At 44.8% G+C, this 22,772-nt stretch overlaps 1 protein-coding gene across 2 annotated transcripts in view; it reads left to right on the top strand.

Annotated features, from left to right (window-relative positions):
• macrod1 (mono-ADP ribosylhydrolase 1) overlaps positions 1–13,455 on the top strand; it is a 161,163-nt gene extending 147,708 nt beyond the window's left edge. The window contains exons 8-11 of one of the 2 annotated variants that reach the window (XM_055927547.1): positions 9,813–9,886; positions 11,146–11,227; positions 11,458–11,489; positions 13,260–13,455. In XM_055927547.1, the coding sequence (XP_055783522.1) occupies positions 9,813–9,886; positions 11,146–11,227; positions 11,458–11,465 (164 nt within the window). In that variant the 3' untranslated portion in view covers positions 11,466–11,489; positions 13,260–13,455. The remainder of the gene's footprint in view (positions 1–9,812; positions 9,887–11,145; positions 11,228–11,457; positions 11,490–13,259) is intronic. The other variant, XM_055927546.1, reaches the window with a different exon arrangement.
• Positions 13,456–22,772: the final 9,317 nt, after the last annotated feature.

Genomic DNA, 22,772 nt, shown 5'->3' with positions numbered 1-22,772 from the left:
GCCACTCTGTTAGCAGAGAGAGGAAGAGAGTAGACAGCCACTCTGTTAGCAGAGAGAAGAAGAGAGTAGACAGCCACTCTGTCAGCAGAGAGTAGACAGCCACTATGTTAGCAGAGAGAGGAAGAGAGTAGACAGCCACTCTGTTAGAAGAGAGGGGAAGAGAGTAGACAGCCACTCTGTTAGAAGAGAGGGGAAAAGAGTAGACAGCCACTCTGTTAGCAGAGAGAAGAGAGTAGACAGCCACTCTGTTAGAAGAGAGTAGACAGCCACTCTGTTAGAAGAGAGAAGAAGAGAGTAGACAGCCACTCTGTTAGCAGAGAGAAGAAGAGAGTAGACAGCCACTCTGTTAGCAGAGAGAAGAAGAGAGTAGACAGCCACTCTGTTAGCAGAGAGAAGACAGACACTCTGTTAGCAGAGAGAAGAGAGTAGACAGCCACTCTGTTAGCAGAGAGAAGAAGAGAGTAGACAGCCACTCTGTTAGAAGAGAGAAGAAGAGAGTAGACAGCCACTCTGTTAGCAGAGAGAAGAAGAGAGTAGACAGCCACTCTGTTAGAAGAGAGAAGAAGAGAGTAGACAGCCACTCTGTTAGCAGAGAGAAGAAGAGAGTAGACAGCCACTCTGTTAGAAGAGAGTAGACAGCCACTCTGTTAACAGAGAGAAGAAGAGAGTAGACAGCCACTCTGTTAGCAGAGAGAAGAAGAGAGTAGACAGACACTCTGTTAGAAGAGAGTAGACAGCCACTCTGTTAACAGAGAGAAGAAGAGAGTAGACAGCCACTCTGTTAGAAGAGAGGGGAAGAGAGTAGACAGCCACTCTGTTAGAAGAGAGGGGAAGAGAGTAGACAGCCACTCTGTTAGCAGAGAGAATAAGAGAGTAGACAGCCACTCTGTTAGCAGAGAGAAGAGAGTAGACAGCCACTCTGTTAGAGGAGAGAAGAAGAGAGTAGACAGCCACTCTGTTAGCAGAGAGAAGACAGACACTCTGTTAGCAGAGAGAAGAGGGTAGACAGCCACTCTGTTAGCAGAGAGAAGAAGAGAGTAGACAGCCACTCTGTTAGCAGAGAGAAGAGAGTAGACAGCCACTCTGTTAGAAGAGAGAAGAAGAGAGTAGACAGCCACTCTGTTAGCAGAGAGAAGAGAGTAGACAGCCACTCTGTTAGAAGAGAGGGGAAGAGAGTAGACAGCCACTCTGTTAGAAGAGAGGGGAAGAGAGTAGACAGCCACTCTGTTAGCAGAGAGAAGAAGAGAGTAGACAGCCACTCTGTTAGAAGAGAGAAGAAGAGAGTAGACAGCCACTCTGTTAGAAGAGAGAAGAAGAGAGTAGACAGCCACTCTGTTAGCAGAGAGAAGAAGAGAGTAGACAGCCACTCTGTTAGCAGAGAGAAGAAGAGAGTAGACAGCCACTCTGTTAGCAGAGAGAAGAAGAGAGAAGACAGCCACTCTGTTAGCAGAGTGAAGAAGAGAGTAGACAGCCACTCTGTCAGCAGAGTGAAGAAGAGAGTAGACAGCCACTCTGTCAGCAGAGAGAAGAAGAGAGTAGACAGCCACTCTGTTAGAAGAGAGAAGAAGAGAGTAGACAGCCACTCTGTTAGAAGAGAGAAGAAGAGAGTAGACAGCCACTCTGTTAGCAGAGAGAAGAGAGTAGACAGCCACTCTGTTAGCAGAGAGAAGAAGAGAGTAGACAGCCACTCTGTTAGCAGAGAGAAGAAGAGAGTAGACAGCCACTCTGTTAGCAGAGAGAAGACAGACACTCTCTTAGCAGAGAGAAGAGAGTAGACAGCCACTCTGTTAGCAGAGAGAAGAGAGTAGACAGCCACTGTTAGAAGAGAGAAGAAGAGAGTAGACAGCCACTCTGTTAGCAGAGAGAAGAAGAGAGTAGACAGCCACTCTGTTAGAAGAGAGTAGACAGCCACTCTGTTAGAAGAGAGAAGAAGAGAGTAGACAGCCACTCTGTTAGAAGAGAGAAGAAGAGAGTAGACAGCCACTCTGTTAGCAGAGAGAAGAAGAGAGTAGACAGCCACTCTGTTAGCAGAGAGAAGAAGAGAGTAGACAGCCACTCTGTTAGCAGAGAGAAGAAGAGAGTAGACAGCCACTCTGTTAGCAGAGAGAAGAAGAGAGTAGACAGCCACTCTGTTAGCAGAGAGAAGAAGAGAGTAGACAGCCACTCTGTCAGCAGAGAGAAGAGAGTAGACAGCCACTCTGTTAGCAGAGAGAAGAAGAGAGTAGACAGCCACTCTGTTAGCAGAGAGAAGAAGAGAGTAGACAGCCACTCTGTTAGCAGAGAGAGGAAGAGAGTAGACAGCCACTCTGTTAGAAGAGAGTAGACAGCCACTCTGTTAGAAGAGAGGGGAAGAGAGTAGACAGCCACTCTGTTAGCAGAGAGAAGAAGAGAGTAGACAGCCACTCTGTTAGTAGAGAGAATAAGAGAGTAGACAGCCACTCTGTTAGAAGAGAGAAGAAGAGAGTAGACAGCCACTCTGTTAGAAGAGAGAAGACAGCCACTCTGTTAGCAGAGAGAGGAAGAGAGTAGACAGCCACTCTGTTAGCAGAGAGAAGAAGAGAGTAGACAGCCACTCTGTCAGCAGAGAGTAGACAGCCACTATGTTAGCAGAGAGAGGAAGAGAGTAGACAGCCACTCTGTTAGAAGAGAGGGGAAGAGAGTAGACAGCCACTCTGTTAGAAGAGAGGGGAAAAGAGTAGACAGCCACTCTGTTAGCAGAGAGAAGAGAGTAGACAGCCACTCTGTTAGAAGAGAGTAGACAGCCACTCTGTTAGAAGAGAGAAGAAGAGAGTAGACAGCCACTCTGTTAGCAGAGAGAAGAAGAGAGTAGACAGCCACTCTGTTAGCAGAGAGAAGAAGAGAGTAGACAGCCACTCTGTTAGCAGAGAGAAGACAGACACTCTGTTAGCAGAGAGAAGAGAGTAGACAGCCACTCTGTTAGCAGAGAGAAGAAGAGAGTAGACAGCCACTCTGTTAGAAGAGAGAAGAAGAGAGTAGACAGCCACTCTGTTAGCAGAGAGAAGAAGAGAGTAGACAGCCACTCTGTTAGCAGAGAGAAGAAGAGAGTAGACAGCCACTCTGTTAGCAGAGAGAAGAAGAGAGTAGACAGCCACTCTGTCAGCAGAGAGAAGAGAGTAGACAGCCACTCTGTTAACAGAGAGAAGAAGAGAGTAGACAGCCACTCTGTTAGAAGAGAGGGGAAGAGAGTAGACAGCCACTCTGTTAGAAGAGAGGGGAAGAGAGTAGACAGCCACTCTGTTAGCAGAGAGAATAAGAGAGTAGACAGCCACTCTGTTAGCAAAGAGAAGAGAGTAGACAGCCACTCTGTTAGAGGAGAGAAGAAGAGAGTAGACAGCCACTCTGTTAGCAGAGAGAAGACAGACACTCTGTTAGCAGAGAGAAGAGGGTAGACAGCCACTCTGTTAGCAGAGAGAAGAGAGTAGACAGCCACTCTGTTAGAAGAGAGAAGAAGAGAGTAGACAGCCACTCTGTTAGCAGAGAGAAGAGAGTAGACAGCCACTCTGTTAGAAGAGAGAAGAAGAGAGTAGACAGCCACTCTGTTAGCAGAGAGAAGAGAGTAGACAGCCACTCTGTTAGAAGAGAGGGGAAGAGAGTAGACAGCCACTCTGTTAGAAGAGAGGGGAAGAGAGTAGACAGCCACTCTGTTAGCAGAGAGAAGAAGAGAGTAGACAGCCACTCTGTTAGAAGAGAGAAGAAGAGAGTAGACAGCCACTCTGTTAGAAGAGAGAAGAAGAGAGTAGACAGCCACTCTGTTAGCAGAGAGAAGAAGAGAGTAGACAGCCACTCTGTTAGCAGAGAGAAGAAGAGAGTAGACAGCCACTCTGTTAGCAGAGAGAAGAAGAGAGAAGACAGCCACTCTGTTAGCAGAGTGAAGAAGAGAGTAGACAGCCACTCTGTCAGCAGAGTGAAGAAGAGAGTAGACAGCCACTCTGTCAGCAGAGAGAAGAAGAGAGTAGACAGCCACTCTGTTAGAAGAGAGAAGAAGAGAGTAGACAGCCACTATGTTTGCAGAGAGAAGAGAGTAGACAGCCACTCTGTTAGCAGAGAGAAGAGAGTAGACAGCCACTCTGTTAGCAGAGAGAAGAAGAGAGTAGACAGCCACTCTGTTAGCAGAGAGAAGAAGAGAGTAGACAGCCACTCTGTTAGCAGAGAGAAGAAGAGAGTAGACAGCCACTCTGTTAGCAGAGAGAAGAAGAGAGTAGACAGCCACTCTGTTAGCAGAGAGAAGAAGAGAGTAGACAGCCACTCTGTCAGCAGAGAGAAGAGAGTAGACAGCCACTCTGTTAGCAGAGAGAAGAAGAGAGTAGACAGCCACTCTGTTAGCAGAGAGAAGAAGAGAGTAGACAGCCACTCTGTTAGCAGAGAGAGGAAGAGAGTAGACAGCCACTCTGTTAGAAGAGAGTAGACAGCCACTCTGTTAGAAGAGAGGGGAAGAGAGTAGACAGCCACTCTGTTAGCAGAGAGAAGAAGAGAGTAGACAGCCACTCTGTTAGTAGAGAGAATAAGAGAGTAGACAGCCACTCTGTTAGACGAGAGAAGAAGAGAGTAGACAGCCACTCTGTTAGAAGAGAGAAGACAGCCACTCTGTTAGCAGAGAGAGGAAGAGAGTAGACAGCCACTCTGTTAGCAGAGAGAAGAAGAGAGTAGACAGCCACTCTGTCAGCAGAGAGTAGACAGCCACTATGTTAGCAGAGAGAGGAAGAGAGTAGACAGCCACTCTGTTAGAAGAGAGGGGAAGAGAGTAGACAGCCACTCTGTTAGAAGAGAGGGGAAAAGAGTAGACAGCCACTCTGTTAGCAGAGAGAAGAGAGTAGACAGCCACTCTGTTAGAAGAGAGTAGACAGCCACTCTGTTAGAAGAGAGAAGAAGAGAGTAGACAGCCACTCTGTTAGCAGAGAGAAGAAGAGAGTAGACAGCCACTCTGTTAGCAGAGAGAAGAAGAGAGTAGACAGCCACTCTGTTAGCAGAGAGAAGACAGACACTCTGTTAGCAGAGAGAAGAGAGTAGACAGCCACTCTGTTAGCAGAGAGAAGAAGAGAGTAGACAGCCACTCTGTTAGAAGAGAGAAGAAGAGAGTAGACAGCCACTCTGTTAGCAGAGAGAAGAAGAGAGTAGACAGCCACTCTGTTAGAAGAGAGAAGAAGAGAGTAGACAGCCACTCTGTTAGCAGAGAGAAGAAGAGAGTAGACAGCCACTCTGTTAGAAGAGAGTAGACAGCCACTCTGTTAACAGAGAGAAGAAGAGAGTAGACAGCCACTCTGTTAGCAGAGAGAAGAAGAGAGTAGACAGACACTCTGTTAGAAGAGAGTAGACAGCCACTCTGTTAACAGAGAGAAGAAGAGAGTAGACAGCCACTCTGTTAGAAGAGAGGGGAAGAGAGTAGACAGCCACTCTGTTAGAAGAGAGGGGAAGAGAGTAGACAGCCACTCTGTTAGCAGAGAGAATAAGAGAGTAGACAGCCACTCTGTTAGCAGAGAGAAGAGAGTAGACAGCCACTCTGTTAGAGGAGAGAAGAAGAGAGTAGACAGCCACTCTGTTAGCAGAGAGAAGACAGACACTCTGTTAGCAGAGAGAAGAGGGTAGACAGCCACTCTGTTAGCAGAGAGAAGAAGAGAGTAGACAGCCACTCTGTTAGCAGAGAGAAGAGAGTAGACAGCCACTCTGTTAGAAGAGAGAAGAAGAGAGTAGACAGCCACTCTGTTAGCAGAGAGAAGAGAGTAGACAGCCACTCTGTTAGAAGAGAGGGGAAGAGAGTAGACAGCCACTCTGTTAGAAGAGAGGGGAAGAGAGTAGACAGCCACTCTGTTAGCAGAGAGAAGAAGAGAGTAGACAGCCACTCTGTTAGAAGAGAGAAGAAGAGAGTAGACAGCCACTCTGTTAGAAGAGAGAAGAAGAGAGTAGACAGCCACTCTGTTAGCAGAGAGAAGAAGAGAGTAGACAGCCACTCTGTTAGCAGAGAGAAGAAGAGAGTAGACAGCCACTCTGTTAGCAGAGAGAAGAAGAGAGAAGACAGCCACTCTGTTAGCAGAGTGAAGAAGAGAGTAGACAGCCACTCTGTCAGCAGAGTGAAGAAGAGAGTAGACAGCCACTCTGTCAGCAGAGAGAAGAAGAGAGTAGACAGCCACTCTGTTAGAAGAGAGAAGAAGAGAGTAGACAGCCACTCTGTTAGAAGAGAGAAGAAGAGAGTAGACAGCCACTCTGTTAGCAGAGAGAAGAGAGTAGACAGCCACTCTGTTAGCAGAGAGAAGAAGAGAGTAGACAGCCACTCTGTTAGCAGAGAGAAGAAGAGAGTAGACAGCCACTCTGTTAGCAGAGAGAAGACAGACACTCTCTTAGCAGAGAGAAGAGAGTAGACAGCCACTCTGTTAGCAGAGAGAAGAGAGTAGACAGCCACTGTTAGAAGAGAGAAGAAGAGAGTAGACAGCCACTCTGTTAGCAGAGAGAAGAAGAGAGTAGACAGCCACTCTGTTAGAAGAGAGTAGACAGCCACTCTGTTAGAAGAGAGAAGAAGAGAGTAGACAGCCACTCTGTTAGAAGAGAGAAGAAGAGAGTAGACAGCCACTCTGTTAGCAGAGAGAAGAAGAGAGTAGACAGCCACTCTGTTAGCAGAGAGAAGAAGAGAGTAGACAGCCACTCTGTTAGCAGAGAGAAGAAGAGAGTAGACAGCCACTCTGTTAGCAGAGAGAAGAAGAGAGTAGACAGCCACTCTGTTAGCAGAGAGAAGAAGAGAGTAGACAGCCACTCTGTCAGCAGAGAGAAGAGAGTAGACAGCCACTCTGTTAGCAGAGAGAAGAAGAGAGTAGACAGCCACTCTGTTAGCAGAGAGAAGAAGAGAGTAGACAGCCACTCTGTTAGCAGAGAGAGGAAGAGAGTAGACAGCCACTCTGTTAGAAGAGAGTAGACAGCCACTCTGTTAGAAGAGAGGGGAAGAGAGTAGACAGCCACTCTGTTAGCAGAGAGAAGAAGAGAGTAGACAGCCACTCTGTTAGTAGAGAGAATAAGAGAGTAGACAGCCACTCTGTTAGAAGAGAGAAGAAGAGAGTAGACAGCCACTCTGTTAGAAGAGAGAAGACAGCCACTCTGTTAGCAGAGAGAGGAAGAGAGTAGACAGCCACTCTGTTAGCAGAGAGAAGAAGAGAGTAGACAGCCACTCTGTCAGCAGAGAGTAGACAGCCACTATGTTAGCAGAGAGAGGAAGAGAGTAGACAGCCACTCTGTTAGAAGAGAGGGGAAGAGAGTAGACAGCCACTCTGTTAGAAGAGAGGGGAAAAGAGTAGACAGCCACTCTGTTAGAAGAGAGTAGACAGCCACTCTGTTAGAAGAGAGAAGAAGAGAGTAGACAGCCACTCTGTTAGCAGAGAGAAGAAGAGAGTAGACAGCCACTCTGTTAGCAGAGAGAAGAAGAGAGTAGACAGCCACTCTGTTAGCAGAGAGAAGACAGACACTCTGTTAGCAGAGAGAAGAGAGTAGACAGCCACTCTGTTAGCAGAGAGAAGAAGAGAGTAGACAGCCACTCTGTTAGAAGAGAGAAGAAGAGAGTAGACAGCCACTCTGTTAGCAGAGAGAAGAAGAGAGTAGACAGCCACTCTGTTAGCAGAGAGAAGAAGAGAGTAGACAGCCACTCTGTTAGCAGAGAGAAGAAGAGAGTAGACAGCCACTCTGTCAGCAGAGAGAAGAGAGTAGACAGCCACTCTGTTAACAGAGAGAAGAAGAGAGTAGACAGCCACTCTGTTAGAAGAGAGGGGAAGAGAGTAGACAGCCACTCTGTTAGAAGAGAGGGGAAGAGAGTAGACAGCCACTCTGTTAGCAGAGAGAATAAGAGAGTAGACAGCCACTCTGTTAGCAAAGAGAAGAGAGTAGACAGCCACTCTGTTAGAGGAGAGAAGAAGAGAGTAGACAGCCACTCTGTTAGAAGAGAGAAGACAGCCACTCTGTTAGCAGAGAGAAGAGGGTAGACAGCCACTCTGTTAGCAGAGAGAAGAGAGTAGACAGCCACTCTGTTAGAAGAGAGAAGAAGAGAGTAGACAGCCACTCTGTTAGCAGAGAGAAGAGAGTAGACAGCCACTCTGTTAGAAGAGAGAAGAAGAGAGTAGACAGCCACTCTGTTAGCAGAGAGAAGAGAGTAGACAGCCACTCTGTTAGAAGAGAGGGGAAGAGAGTAGACAGCCACTCTGTTAGAAGAGAGGGGAAGAGAGTAGACAGCCACTCTGTTAGCAGAGAGAAGAAGAGAGTAGACAGCCACTCTGTTAGAAGAGAGAAGAAGAGAGTAGACAGCCACTCTGTTAGAAGAGAGAAGAAGAGAGTAGACAGCCACTCTGTTAGCAGAGAGAAGAAGAGAGTAGACAGCCACTCTGTTAGCAGAGAGAAGAAGAGAGTAGACAGCCACTCTGTTAGCAGAGAGAAGAAGAGAGAAGACAGCCACTCTGTTAGCAGAGTGAAGAAGAGAGTAGACAGCCACTCTGTCAGCAGAGTGAAGAAGAGAGTAGACAGCCACTCTGTCAGCAGAGAGAAGAAGAGAGTAGACAGCCACTCTGTTAGAAGAGAGAAGAAGAGAGTAGACAGCCACTATGTTTGCAGAGAGAAGAGAGTAGACAGCCACTCTGTTAGCAGAGAGAAGAGAGTAGACAGCCACTCTGTTAGCAGAGAGAAGAAGAGAGTAGACAGCCACTCTGTTAGCAGAGAGAAGAAGAGAGTAGACAGCCACTCTGTTAGCAGAGAGAAGAAGAGAGTAGACAGCCACTCTGTTAGCAGAGAGAAGAAGAGAGTAGACAGCCACTCTGTTAGCAGAGAGAAGACAGACACTCTCTTAGCAGAGAGAAGAGAGTAGACAGCCACTCTGTTAGCAGAGAGAAGAAGAGAGTAGACAGCCACTCTGTTAGCAGAGAGAAGAAGAGAGTAGACAGCCACTCTGTTAGCAGAGAGAAGAGAGTAGACAGCCACTGTTAGAAGAGAGAAGAAGAGAGTAGACAGCCACTCTGTTAGCAGAGAGAAGAGAGTAGACAGCCACTGTTAGAAGAGAGAAGAAGAGAGTAGACAGCCACTCTGTTAGCAGAGAGAAGAGAGTAGACAGCCACTCTGTTAGCAGAGAGAAGAAGAGAGTAGACAGCCACTCTGTTAGCAGAGAGAAGAGAGTAGACAGCCACTCTGTTAGAAGAGAGAAGAAGAGAGTAGACAGACACTCTGTTAGCAGAGAGAAGAGAGTAGACAGCCACTCTGTTAGCAGAGAGAAGAAGAGAGTAGACAGCCACTCTGTTAGCAGAGAGAAGAAGAGAGTAGACAGCCACTCTGTTAGCAGAGAGAAGAAGAGAGTAGACAGCCACTCTGTTAGCAGAGAGAAGAGAGTAGACAGCCACTCTGTTAGCAGAGAGAAGAAGAGAGTAGACAGCCACTCTGTTAGCAGAGAGAAGAAGAGAGTAGACAGCCACTCTGTTAGCAGAGAGAAGACAGCCACTCTGTTAGCAGAGAGAAGAAGAGAGTAGACAGCCACTCTGTTAGCAGAGAGAAGAAGAGAGTAGACAGCCACTCTGTTAGCAGAGAGAAGAGAGTAGACAGCCACTCTGTTAGAAGAGAGAAGAAGAGAGTAGACAGCCACTCTGTCAGCAGAGAGAAGAAGAGAGTAGACAGCCACTCTGTTGTTGGTCCAAACAAATGGGTGTTTCTCTAATTGTATTGATTCTACAGTGATCTTGGCCACCCATAACACAGTGCTCTTGGCCACCCATAACACAGTGCTCTTGGCCACCTGCACACCACAGTAATTGCTGTGTGTTTGTGGCTGTGTTTGTGTCTAGGATACCCACCTGAGCAGGCTGTGCACGTCGCGTTGGAGACTGTCAGGAAGTACCTGGATGAACACCATGAGAAGGTGTGTGTGCTCTTGTTTGTGTGTGTGTCTAATTATTATTTTCTTTCCTTTCCTTCTGGTATTCTGTCTCACAGCTGTTGTTTTTGGTTTTCTGGAGAGAGTCAGGAGAGGGCGGACTGCGACAACACACACACACACACACACACACACTCACACACACACTCGTAGCTAAGGCTGTGTTTTAATTGGCTCCTGACGGGCTTAGAGGACTAATACACACCTTTTCCTGACAGAAGAGAGAAGAGGGAAAAGAGGAATAGATGACTGGAGGGAAGTTAGTCTGTTGCCTGTCTGTTATCTTTACTATCTTCTTCTTCATCATTCACTCCTTCCTCCTCTACTCTTCCTCCAGTGTACACTATTTTTGTGATCAATTATTTATAACTTTTTTTAGTTATACAAGTTGACACAACAGCATGAGATATGTACATATTAAACCAAAACAAAAAGGAAGTTCCTAATTTAATAGTACTAAAAATATCCTATTTTGACCTCCAGATTCTGATGTATTGTCAATCTTCCTCTGCACTCTCCCAGCGTCCATAGTTCTGACTGTTTTTACCTGATGCCAATAACATCTGCTTCCTACCAAACCCTATGATATATATACTGTATAGATAATGATAGCTTCTGCTGGATCTGTGGCCTAATTGTAGTGGAGTGAACCAGCATGCAGCTCTGCTCCAGTCCAAACACGGACTTAATGGCACTGTGTTCATTGAGTAATGAGGATGTGAAGTGATGGGAGGGCCCACTTCCTGCCGCAGGGTACCGCTGGTTATTATTAACAGGGTTGTTCTGATATCGTAGAGATCTTTTCTCTGGGCTGATGAAGACATAGTCCGGACTTACAGCTGTTATATTACAACTAGTGTTCTATGAAAATGCTTTGTTCTCAGTATTTAGCATCGCTTCTGAAGATCAACTTTATTCTACAGTTATACCAGCGGTAGACAACATCTGGCCCGTAAGCACATTCAATCTTTTTGTTGTTGTTGAGGGGGTAATTATTAATTTGGGTTATAAAAAAACCTCCAGGCCACTGTTGAAAGTCTAAAACTTGATAGAAAGTAGGTAGAAATACTAATGGACTTATACCTTTCAGATAACTGCTCTTATTATGACCAACAAATTGTTCCAAAAAGAAAATCTCTTCTGCCCTCCTGAATTTTAAAATCCTGCTGTGGCCCTCGAGACAAAATGATGATCTTCCACTTATTTATATGGATGTTTTGTGTGTGTGTGTGTGTGTCATAAAGCTGGACAGAGTGATCTTCTGTGTGTTCCTGCCCACTGATAGGGAGCTGTACCTGAAAAACCTCCCTCTCTACTTCCCTTCTGGTGAGTCAACACATACACAGTGGCACCATACATATCCTACACAGCCAAATCATCACCTCTGACTCATTTGACACCAGTGGGAGTAGCTAGTAGTTAACACTGGTTTGCTCTGGTAACACCACTCCATGTAAAACGACTTGTCATGGTGGCTCCATATCTGGAGCTACGGTACTGACAGGCCTCTTAGCCAATCATCTCTCTTTACCCCTTATCTTTGTACCCGCCCTTAGCCTGCTGATCAGAGTGCCCTGTTCGAACACAGGTAACACGCATGGTGTGGAGTAGAGATGTGTCATGTGTGTCGCTAGCTGTAGCTATGGCAACGATGGTAGTTTTGCTATCAAGGGTCTGACAGTGATTGAACTGATCGTGCTGTGGTGTTTGTGGAACCCTTCTGTAGTTTCCTAACTCCTAACCTAGACCCTTTCCTAACCAACTGACAATGTAGCAGACTACAAATTGTGCTGTGCTAGTATCATAGAAGAAGTCTAACCAAGGATCCCCATAGGTTAAGGCTAGCCTTGAGGTGAATGTTCGCTGTTCAAACTGACTGTGTGGAATATTGTACTAGTCTTTTCCTGTGAGAGATGTATGGTGTGATCCTGGTTGAATGACTGTGGTAACCCTCTCAGCCCTACTTGTGTTGACAGATACTGTTCTCACAGTACATTATGTATATTACACTGAACTAAAATAGAAACGCAACAATTTCAAACATTTTACTGAGTTAAGGTTCATATGAGGAAATCAGTCAATTTAAATAAATACATTTGGCCCTAATCTATGGATTTCACATGACTGGGAATACAGATATGCATCTGTTGGTCACGGTTACCTTAAAAACAGTAGGGGTGTGGATCAGAAATCCAGTCAGTATCTGGTGTGACCTCCATTGGCCTCGACAGATCTCCTTCTCATAGAGTTGATCAGGCTGTTGATTGTGGCCTGTAGAATGTTATCCCACTCCTCTTCAATGGCTGTGAGAAGTTGCTGGATATTGGCGGGAACTGGAACATGCTGTCATACACGTCGATCCAGAGCATCCCAAACATGCTGAATGGGTGACATGTGTGGTGAGTATGCAGGCCATGGAAGAACTGGGACATTTTCATCTTCCAGGAATTGTGTACAGAACCTTGCGACATGGGGCCGTGCATTATCATGCTGAAACATGAGGCGATGGTGGTGGATGAATGGCACGACAATGGTCCTCAGGATCTCGTCACGGTATCTCTGTGCATTCAAATTGCCATCGATAAAATGCTATTTTATATGTTGTCCGTAGCTCATGCCTGCTCATAATATTACCCCACCGCCACCATGGGGCACTGTGATCACTACGTGAACATCAGCAAGCTGCTCGTCCACGACGCCATCTGTCCAGTACAGTTGAAACCGGGATTCATCCGTGAAGAGCACACTTCTCCAGTGTGCCAGTGGTCATCGTAGGTTAGCATTTGCCCACTGAAGTGGGTTACAGCGCCGAACTGCAGTCAGGTCAAGACCCTGTTGAGGACAACGAGCATGCAGATGAGCTTCCATGAGTCGGTTTCTGACAGTTTTTGCAGAAATTCTTCAGTTGTGCAAAACCCACAGTTTCATCAGCACAAGGTGCACCTGTGTAATGATCATGCTGTTTAATCAGCTTCTTGATATGCCACACCTGTCAAGTGGATGGATTATCTTGGGTGGATGGATTATCTTGGGTGGATGGATTATCTTGGGTGGATGGATTATCTTGGGTGGATGGATTATCTTGGGTGGATGGATTATCTTGGCAAAGGAGAAATACTCACTAACAGAGATATAAACAACTGTGTACAAAAGTTGAAAGAAATCAGCTTTTTGTGCGTATGGAACATTTCTGGGATCTTTTACTTCAGCTCATGAAACATGAGACCAACAATTTACATGTGGCATTTATATTTTTGTTCAGTGTGTGTATATATATATATAATGTCTTACAACATGTTATGTTATATCCAGTCTACTGACACAGGTTCTGATGCACCTTGTTCTGTCTTTCCCTTAGACTCACCTGTGAAGAGTAAACTCTGAAAGAGGGACGTGTGGAGTTGCAATAATGCAATAATGCTGCTCACCACATGCAATATCCTCCTCATCTTCCTCCTTTCCACCCACCGGCTCTGCAATAGAGAAGACCTGGGTGCATATCTTAACACTGGATGAATGTCTAGAGCTGAATAAACTGCTTTATTATCAATGAACCTCAGGCTTCTGACCAAACTCATCTGACCAGCTGTTTGTACATGATTGAATAATGAGATGTTGAGGGACTTTGTGTGTGTGGGGACCAGAAGTCCCCACAAGAATAGTAAACAAACAACAATTTGACCATCTGGGGACATTTTCTTAGTCCCCACAGGGTCAAATGCTACTTCTAGGGGGTTTAGGGTTAGTGTTAGGAGCTAGGGTTAGTTTTAGGGTTAAGATTAGGTTTTTGGGTTAAGGTTAGGTTTTTGGGTTAAGGTTAGGTTTTGGGAAAATAGGTTTTTGAATGAGACTGAATTGTTTGTACCCACAAGGTTAGCTGTACTAGAGTGTGTGTGTGGAGAAGAAGAAGCTAATTAAAAGAGATCACAGAGGATTACGTGTTGGCATTTTGGGGGATTGGATTGGATTCACTGAGTTTGTCAGGTGGGACCGCTCCCAGTGAGTCCTTTCGTCTTTAGTGTGCGTACGTGCGTTTGAGTGTGTACGTTTGTGTGTCTGACTGAGTGCGACTGCCTACCTGAAAATGTGTGTGTTGTCATTCTCAGGCAGACCAGGTGGTGCTTTGTTTGAAAATAAATGACAGTTTGTTCCTGTCACCCCACCCTGTGCTCCCACTTTCATGTTTAGACAACTTTCTTTATTGATTTTCACAACAGCACAAAAATAAATAAGCAATGCTGACAAGAAGCCCCAGCTATCATTACAACTCTCCTAATGTCACTAGCTGTCTGAATATTTATTTTAGCTAAGGAAGAGGTGGAGATGGAGGTACGGAAAAGACAGAAGAATTGGGGAGTGAGGGATCGAGGGGGGGAGAGAAGAGGTAACTGGAAGGAGGGGAGCAGATAGACTGAGAAGACGAGGTTGAGAGAGAGACAGGGATAAAAAGAGTGAGACTCATTATCCCCAACCGAATGCTTGCTTAGGAGCCCTTCCCAAATGATGCAGAGTAATAAAAAAAATTTAACTAGAGGAATAAAATACACAATGGAGCTATATACAGGAAGTACCAGTACCAGATCAATGTGGAGCTATATACAGAGAGTACCAGTACCAGATCAATGTGGAGCTATATACAGGAAGTACCAGATCAATGTGGAGCTATATAAAGGAAGTACTAGTACCAGATCAATGTGGAGCTATATACAGGAAGTACTAGTACCAGATCAATGTGGCGCTATATACAGGAAGTACCAGTACCAGATCAATGTGGAGCTATATACAGGGAGTACCAGTACCAGATCAATGTGGAGCTATATACAGGGAGTACCAGTACCAGATCAATGTGGAGCTGTATACAGGAAGTACCAGTACCAGATCAATGTGGAGCTATATACAGGAAGTACCAGTACCAGATCAATGTGGAGCTATATACAGGGAGTACCAGTACCAGATCAATGTGGAGCTATATACAGGAAGTACCAGTGCCAGATCAATGTGGAGCTATATACAAGAAGTACTAGTACCAGATCAATGTGGAGCTATATACAGGAAGTACCAGTACCAGATCAATGTGGAGCTATATACAGGAAGTACCAGATCAATGTGGAGCTATATACAGGGAGTACCAGTACCAGATCAATGTGGAGCTATATACAGGGAGTACCAGTACCAGAGCAATGTGGAGCTATATACAGGAAGTACTAGTACCAGATCAATGTGGAGCTAAATACAGGAAGTACCAGTACCACATCAATGTGGAGCTATATACAGGTAGTACCAGTACCAGATCAATGTGGAGCTATATATAGGAAGTACTAGTACCAGATCAATGTGGAGCTATATACAGGAAGTACCAGTACCAGATCAATGTGGAGCTATATACAGGGAGTACCAGATCAATGTGGAGCTATATACAGGGAGTACCAGATCAATGTGGAGCTATATGCAGGGAGTACCAGATCAATGTGGAGCTATATACAGGAAGTACCAGATCAATGTGGAGCTATATACAGGGAGTACCAGTACCAGATCAATGTGGAGCTATATACAGAAAGTACCAGATCAATGTGGAGCTATATACAGGGAGTACCAGTACCAGATCAATGTGGAGCTATATACAGGAAGTACCAGATCAATATGGAGCTATATACAGGGAGTACCAGATCAATGTGGAGGTATATATAGGAAGTACTAGTACCAGATCAATGTGGCGCTATATACAGGAAGTACCAGTACCAGATCAATGCGGAGCTATATACAGGAAGTACCAGATCAATGTGGAGCTATATACAGGGAGTACCAGTACCAGATCAATGTGGAGCTGTATACAGGAAGTACCAGTACCAGATCAATGTGGAGCTATATACAGGAAGTACCTTTACCAGATCAATGTGGAGCTATATACAGGGAGTACCAGTACCAGATCAATGTGGAGCTATATACAGGGAGTACCATTACCAGATCAATGTGGAGCTATATACAGGAAGTACCAGTACCAGATCAATGTGGAGCTATATACAGGGAGTACCAGTACCAGATCAATGTGGAGCTATATACATGAAGTACCAGTACCAGATCAATGTGGAGCTATATACAGGGAGTACCAGTACCCGATCAATGTGGAGCTATATACAGGAAGTACTAGTACCAGATCAATGTGGAGCTATATACAGGGAGTACCAGTACCAGATCAATGTGGAGCTATATACAGGAAGTACCAGTACCAGATCAATGTGGAGCTATATACAGGAAGTACTAGTACCAGATCAATGTGGAGCTATATACAGGAAGTACCAGTACCAGATCAATGTGGAGCTATATACAGGAAGTACCAGATCAATGTGGAGCTATATACAGGAAGTACCAGATCAATGTGGAGCTATATACAGGGAGTACCAGTACCAGATCAATGTGGAGCTATATACAGAAAGTACCAGATCAATGTGGAGCTATATACAGGGAGTACCAGTACCAGATCAACGTGGTGCTATAAACAGGGAGTACCAGATCAGTGTCGAGCTATATACAGGGAGTACCAGTACCAGATCAATGTGGAGCTATATACAGGAAGTACCAGATCAATGTGGAGCTATATACAGAAAGTACCAGTACCAGATCAATGTGGAGCTATATACAGGAAGTACCAGATCAATGTGGAGCTATATACAGAAAGTACCAGTACCAGATCAATGTGGAGCTATATACAGGAAGTACCAGATCAATGTGGAGCTATATAAAGGAAGTACTAGTACCAGATCAATTTGGAGCTATATACAGGAAGTACTAGTACCAGATCAATGTGGCGCTATATACAGGAAGTACCAGTGCCAGATCAATGTGGAGCTATATACAGGGAGTACCAGTACCAGATCAATGTGGAGCTATATACAGGGAGTACCAGTACCAGATCAATGTGGAGCTGTATACAGGAAGTACCAGTACCAGATCAATGTGGAGCTATATACAGGAAGTACCAGTACCAGATCAATGTGGAGCTATATACAGGGAGTACCAGTACCAGATCAATGTGGAGCTATATACAGGGAGTACCAGTACCAGATCAATGTGGAGCTATATACAGGAAGTACCAGTACCAGATCAATGTGGAGCTATATACAGGAAGTACTAGTACCAGATCAATGTGGAGCTATATACAGGAAGTACCAGTACCAGATCAATGTGGAGCTATATACAGGAAGTACCAGATCAATGTGGAGCTATATACAGGGAGTACCAGTACCAGATCAATGTGGAGCTATATACAGGGAGTACCAGTACCAGAGCAATGTGGAGCTATATACAGGAAGTACTAGTACCAGATCAATGTGGAGCTAAATACAGGAAGTACCAGTACCAGATCAATGTGGAGCTATATACAGGGAGTACCAGATCAATGTGGAGCTATATGCAGGGAGTACCAGATCAATGTGGAGCTATATACAGGAAGTACCAGATCAATGTGGAGCTTTATACAGGGAGTACCAGTACCAGATCAATGTGGAGCTATATACAGAAAGTACCAGATCAATGTGGAGCTATATACAGGGAGTACCAGATCAATGTGGAGCTATATGCAGGGAGTACCAGATCAATGTGGAGCTATATACAGGAAGTACCAGATCAATGTGGAGCTATATACAGGGAGTACCAGTACCAGATCAATGTGGAGCTATATACAGAAAGTACCAGATCAATGTGGAGCTATATACAGGGAGTACCAGTACCAGATCAACGTGGAGCTATAAACAGGGAGTACCAGATCAATGTGGAGCTATATACAGGGAGTACCAGATCAATGTGGAGCTAAATACATGGAGTACCAGATCAATGTGGAGCTATATACAGGGAGTACCAGATCAATGTGGAGCTATATACAGGAAGTACCAGATCAATGTGGAGCTATATACATGGAGTACCAGATCAATGTAGAGCTATATACAGTGAAGACCAGTACTAGATCAATGTGGAGCTATATACAGGAAGTACCAGTAACAGATCAATGTGGAGCTATATATAGGGAGTACCAGATCGATGTGGAGCTATACACAGGAAGTACCAGATCAATATAGAGCTATATACAGAGAGTACAAGTACCAGATCAACATGGAGCTATATACAGGGAGTACCAGATCAATGTGGAGCTTTACACAGGAAGTACCAGATCAATGTGGAGCTATATACAGGAAGTACCAGTTCGATGTGGAGCTATATACAGGAAGTACAAGTACCAGATCAACATGGAGCTATATACAGGGAGTACCAGATCAATGTGGAGCTTTACACAGGAAGTACCAGATCAATGTGGAGCTATATACAGGAAGTACCAGATCGATGTGGAGCTATATACAGGGAGTACCAGTACCAGATCAATGTGGAGCTATATACTGTGAGGACCAGTACCAGATCAATGTGGAGCTATATACAGGAAGTACCAGTACCAGATCAATGTGGAGCTATATACAGGGAGTACCAGTACCAGATCAATGTGGAGCTACAGTCGTATGAAAAAGTTTGGGCACCCCTGACAATTTCCATGATTTCCATTTATAAATAATTGGGTGTTTTGATCAGCAATTCCATTTTTATCCATCAAATAAGTGATGGACACAGTAATATTTCAGTCGTGAAATGAGGTTTATTGGATTAACAGAAAATGTGGAATATGCATCAAAACAAAATTAGACGGGTGCATAAATTTCGGCACCCCAATAGAAAAATCACATCAGTATTTAGTAGAGCCTCCTTTTGCTAAAATAACAGCCTCTAGACGCTTGCCATAGCCTCTAATGAGTGTCTGGATTCTGGATGAAGGTATTTTGGACCATTCCTCCTTACAAAACATCTCCAGTTCAGTTAGGTTTGATGGTTGCCGAGCATGGACAGCCCGCTTCAAATCATCCCACAGATTCTCAATGATATTTAGGTCTGGGGACTGGGATGGCCATTCCAGAACATTGTACTTGTTCCTCTGCATAAATGCCCGGGTAGATTTTGAGCAGTGTTTTGGGTCGTTGTCTTGTTGAAATATCCAGCGCCGGCGTAACTTCCACTTTGTGACTGATTCTTCAACATTATTCCCAAGAATCTGCTGATATTGAGTGGAATCCATGCAACCCTCAACTTTAACAAGATTCCCAGTACCGTCACTGGCCACACAGCCCCACAGCATGATGGAACGCCCACCAAATTTGACTGTGGGTAGCAAGTGTTTGTTTTTTTAACGCTGTGTTCTTTTGCCGCCATGCATAACGTCCCTTGTTATGACCAAATAACTCAATCTTTGTTTCATCAGTCCACAGCACCTTATTCCAAAATGAAGCTGGCTTGTCCAAATGTGCGTTTGCATACCTCAAGCGACTCTGTTTGTAGCGTGTGTGCAGAAAAGGCTTCTTCCGCACCACTCTCCCATACAGCTTCTCCTTGTGCAAAGTGCGCTGAATTGTTGAACGATGCACAGTGACACCATCTGCAGCAAGATGATGTTGTAGGTCTTTGGAGGTGGTCTGTGCGCTGTTTTTGACCGTTCTCACCATCCTTCGCCTTTGCCTCTCCGATATTTTACTTGGCCTGCCACTTCTGACCTTAACAAGAACTGTGCCTGTGGTCTTCCATTTCCTCACTATGTTCCTCACAGTGGACACTGACAGCTTAAATCTCTGCGATAGCTTTTTGTAGCCTTCCTCTAAACCATAATGTTGAACAATCTTTGTTTTCAGGTCATTTGAGAGTTGTTTTGAGGCCCCCATGTTACCACTCTTCAGAGGAGAGTCAAAGAGAACAACAACTTGCAGTTGGCCATCTTAAATACCTTTTCTCATGATTGGATGCACTTGTCTATGAAGTTCAAGGCTTAATGAGCTCACCAAACCAATTGTGTGTTCCAATTAATCAGTGCTAAGTAGTTGCAGGTATTCAAATCAACAGAATGACAAGGGTGCCCACATTTTTGCACAGCCTATTTTTCACATCTGATTTAATTTCATACAACTTAATATTGCTACACTAAAAATCTTTGTCTGGACAATACCCCAGTACTCAGCTTTTATTAGAAAATGAATGGCATGCCACTGTGATCATTTTCTGTGACGACAGAGTAAATTATTATGCAGCCTCAGAGGGGTACCCAAACTTTTTCATATGACTGTATATACAGGAAGTACTAGTACCAGATCAATGTGGAGCTATATACAGGGAGTACCAGATCAATGTGGAGCTATATACAGGGAGTACCAGATCAATGTGGAGCTATATACAGGGAGTACCAGATCAATGTGGAGCTAAATACAGGGAGTACCAGATAAATGTGGAACTATACACAGGAAGTATCAGATCAATGTGGAGCTATATACAGAAAGTACCAGATCAATGTGGAGATATATACAGGGAGTACCAGATCAATGTGGAGCTATATACAGGGAGTACCAGATCAATGTGGAGCTATATACAGGAAGTACCAGATCAATGTGGAGCTATAAACAGGGAGTACCAGATCAATGTGGAGCTATAAACAGGGAGTACCAGATCAATGTGGAGCTATATACAGGGAGTACCAGATCAACGTGGAGCTATAAACAGGGAGTACCAGATCAATGTGGAGCTATATACAGGGAGTACCAGTACCAAATCAATGTGGAGCTAAATACAGGGAGTACCAGTACCAGATCAATGTGGAGGTATATATAGGAAGGACCAGTACCAGATCAATGTGGAGCTATATACAGGGAGTACCAGATCAATGTGGAGCTATATACAGAAGGTACCAGATCAATGTAGAGCTATATACAGAAAGTACCAGATCAATGTGGAGCTATATACAGGGAGTACCAGATCAATGTGGAGCTATAAACAGGGAGTACCAGATCAATGTGGAGCTATATACAGGGAGTACCAGTACCAGATCAATGTGGAGGTGTATATAGGAAGTACCAGTACCAGATCAATGTGGAGCTATATACAGGGAGTACCAGTACCAGATCAATGTAGAGCTATATACAGGGAGTACCAGTACCAGATCAATGTGGAGCTATATACAGGGAGTACCAGTACCAGATCAATGTGGAGCTATATACAGGAAGTACCAGATCAATGTGGCGCTATATACAGGAAGTACCAGATCAATGTGGAGCTATATACAGGGAGTACCAGTACCAGACCAATGTGAAGCTATATACAGGAAGTACCAGTACCAGATCAATGTGGAGCTATATACAGGAAGTACCAGTACCAGATCAATGTGGAGCTATATACAGGAAGTACCAGATCAATGTGGAGCTCTATACACGGAGTACCAGTACCAGATCAATGTGGAGCTATATACAGGAAGTACCAGATCAATGTGGAGCTATATACAGGGAGTACCAGATCAATGTGGAGCTATATACAGGGAGTACCAGATCAATGTGGAGCTATATACAGGGAGTACCAGATCAACGTGGAGCTATATACAGGGAGTACCAGGTCAATGTGGAGCTATATACAGGAAGTACCAGATCAATGTGGAGCTATATACAGAAAGTACCAGATCAATGTGGAGCTATATACAGGGAGTACCAGTACCAGATCAATGTGGAGCTAAATACAGGGAGTACCAGGTCAATGTGGAGCTATATACAGGAAGTACCAGTACCAGATCAATGTGGAGCTATATACAGAAAGTACCAGATCAATGTGGAGCTATATACAGGGAGTACCAGGTCAATGTGGAGCTATATACAGGGAGTACCAGATCAATGTGGAGCTAAATACAGGGAGTACCAGGTCAATGTGGAGCTATATACAGGGAGTACCAGGTCAATGTGGAGCTATATACAGGAAGTACCAGATCAATGTGGAGCTATATACAGGGAGTACCAGATCAATGTAGAGCTATATACAGTGAAGACCAGTACTAGATCAATGTGGAGCTATATACAGGAAGTACCAGTAACAGATCAATGTGGAGCTATATATAGGGAGTACCAGATCAATGTGGAGCTATATACAGGAAGTACCAGATCAATGTAGAGCTATATACAGGGAGTACAAGTACCAGATCAACATGGAGCTATATAGGGCAGAGTCTCTGGGTTCGCGCCCAGGCTCTGTCGCAGCCGGCCGTGACCGGGAGGTTCCGTGGGGCGACGCACAATTGGCATAGCGTCGTCCGGGGTAGGGAGGGTTTGGCCGGTAGGGATATCCTTGTCTCATGGGCCGGGCGCAGTGCACGCCAGCCAAGGGGGCCAGGTACACGGTGTTTCCTCCGACACATTGGTGCAGCTGGCTTCCGGGTTGGAGGCGCGCTGTGTTAAGAAGCAGTACGGCTGGTTGGGTTGTGCTTCGGAGGACGCATGGCTTTCGACCTTCGGGAGTTGTAGCGATGAGACAAGGTAGTAATTACTAGCGATTGGATACCACGAAAATTGGGGAGAAAATGGGATAAAAAAAATTTTTAAAAACATGGAGCTATATACATGGAGTACCAGATCAATGTGGAGCTTTACACAGGAAGTACCAGATCAATGTGGAGCTATATACAGGAAGTACCAGATCGATGTGGAGCTATATACAGGGAGTACAAGTACCAGATCAACATGGAGCTATATACAGGGAGTACCAGAGCAATGTGGAGCTTTACACAGGAAGTACCAGATCAATGTGGAGCTATATACAGGAAGTACCAGATCAATGTGGAGCTATATACAGGAAGTACCAGATTGATGTGGAGCTATATACAGGGAGTACCAGTACCAGATCAATGTGGAGCTATATACAGGGAGTACCAGTACCAGATCAATGTGGAGCTATATACTGTGAGGACCAGTACCAGATCAATGTGGAGCTATATACTGTGAGGACCAGTACCAGATCAATGTGGAGCTATATACTGTGA

The sequence above is a fragment of the Salvelinus fontinalis genome, chromosome 6 (genome assembly GCF_029448725.1).
Source record: "Salvelinus fontinalis isolate EN_2023a chromosome 6, ASM2944872v1, whole genome shotgun sequence".
NCBI classification, from domain to species: Eukaryota; Metazoa; Chordata; class Actinopteri; order Salmoniformes; family Salmonidae; genus Salvelinus; species Salvelinus fontinalis.
Note: the sequence above shows the minus strand (reverse complement) of the source record. Positions and strands in the feature narration are given on the sequence as shown.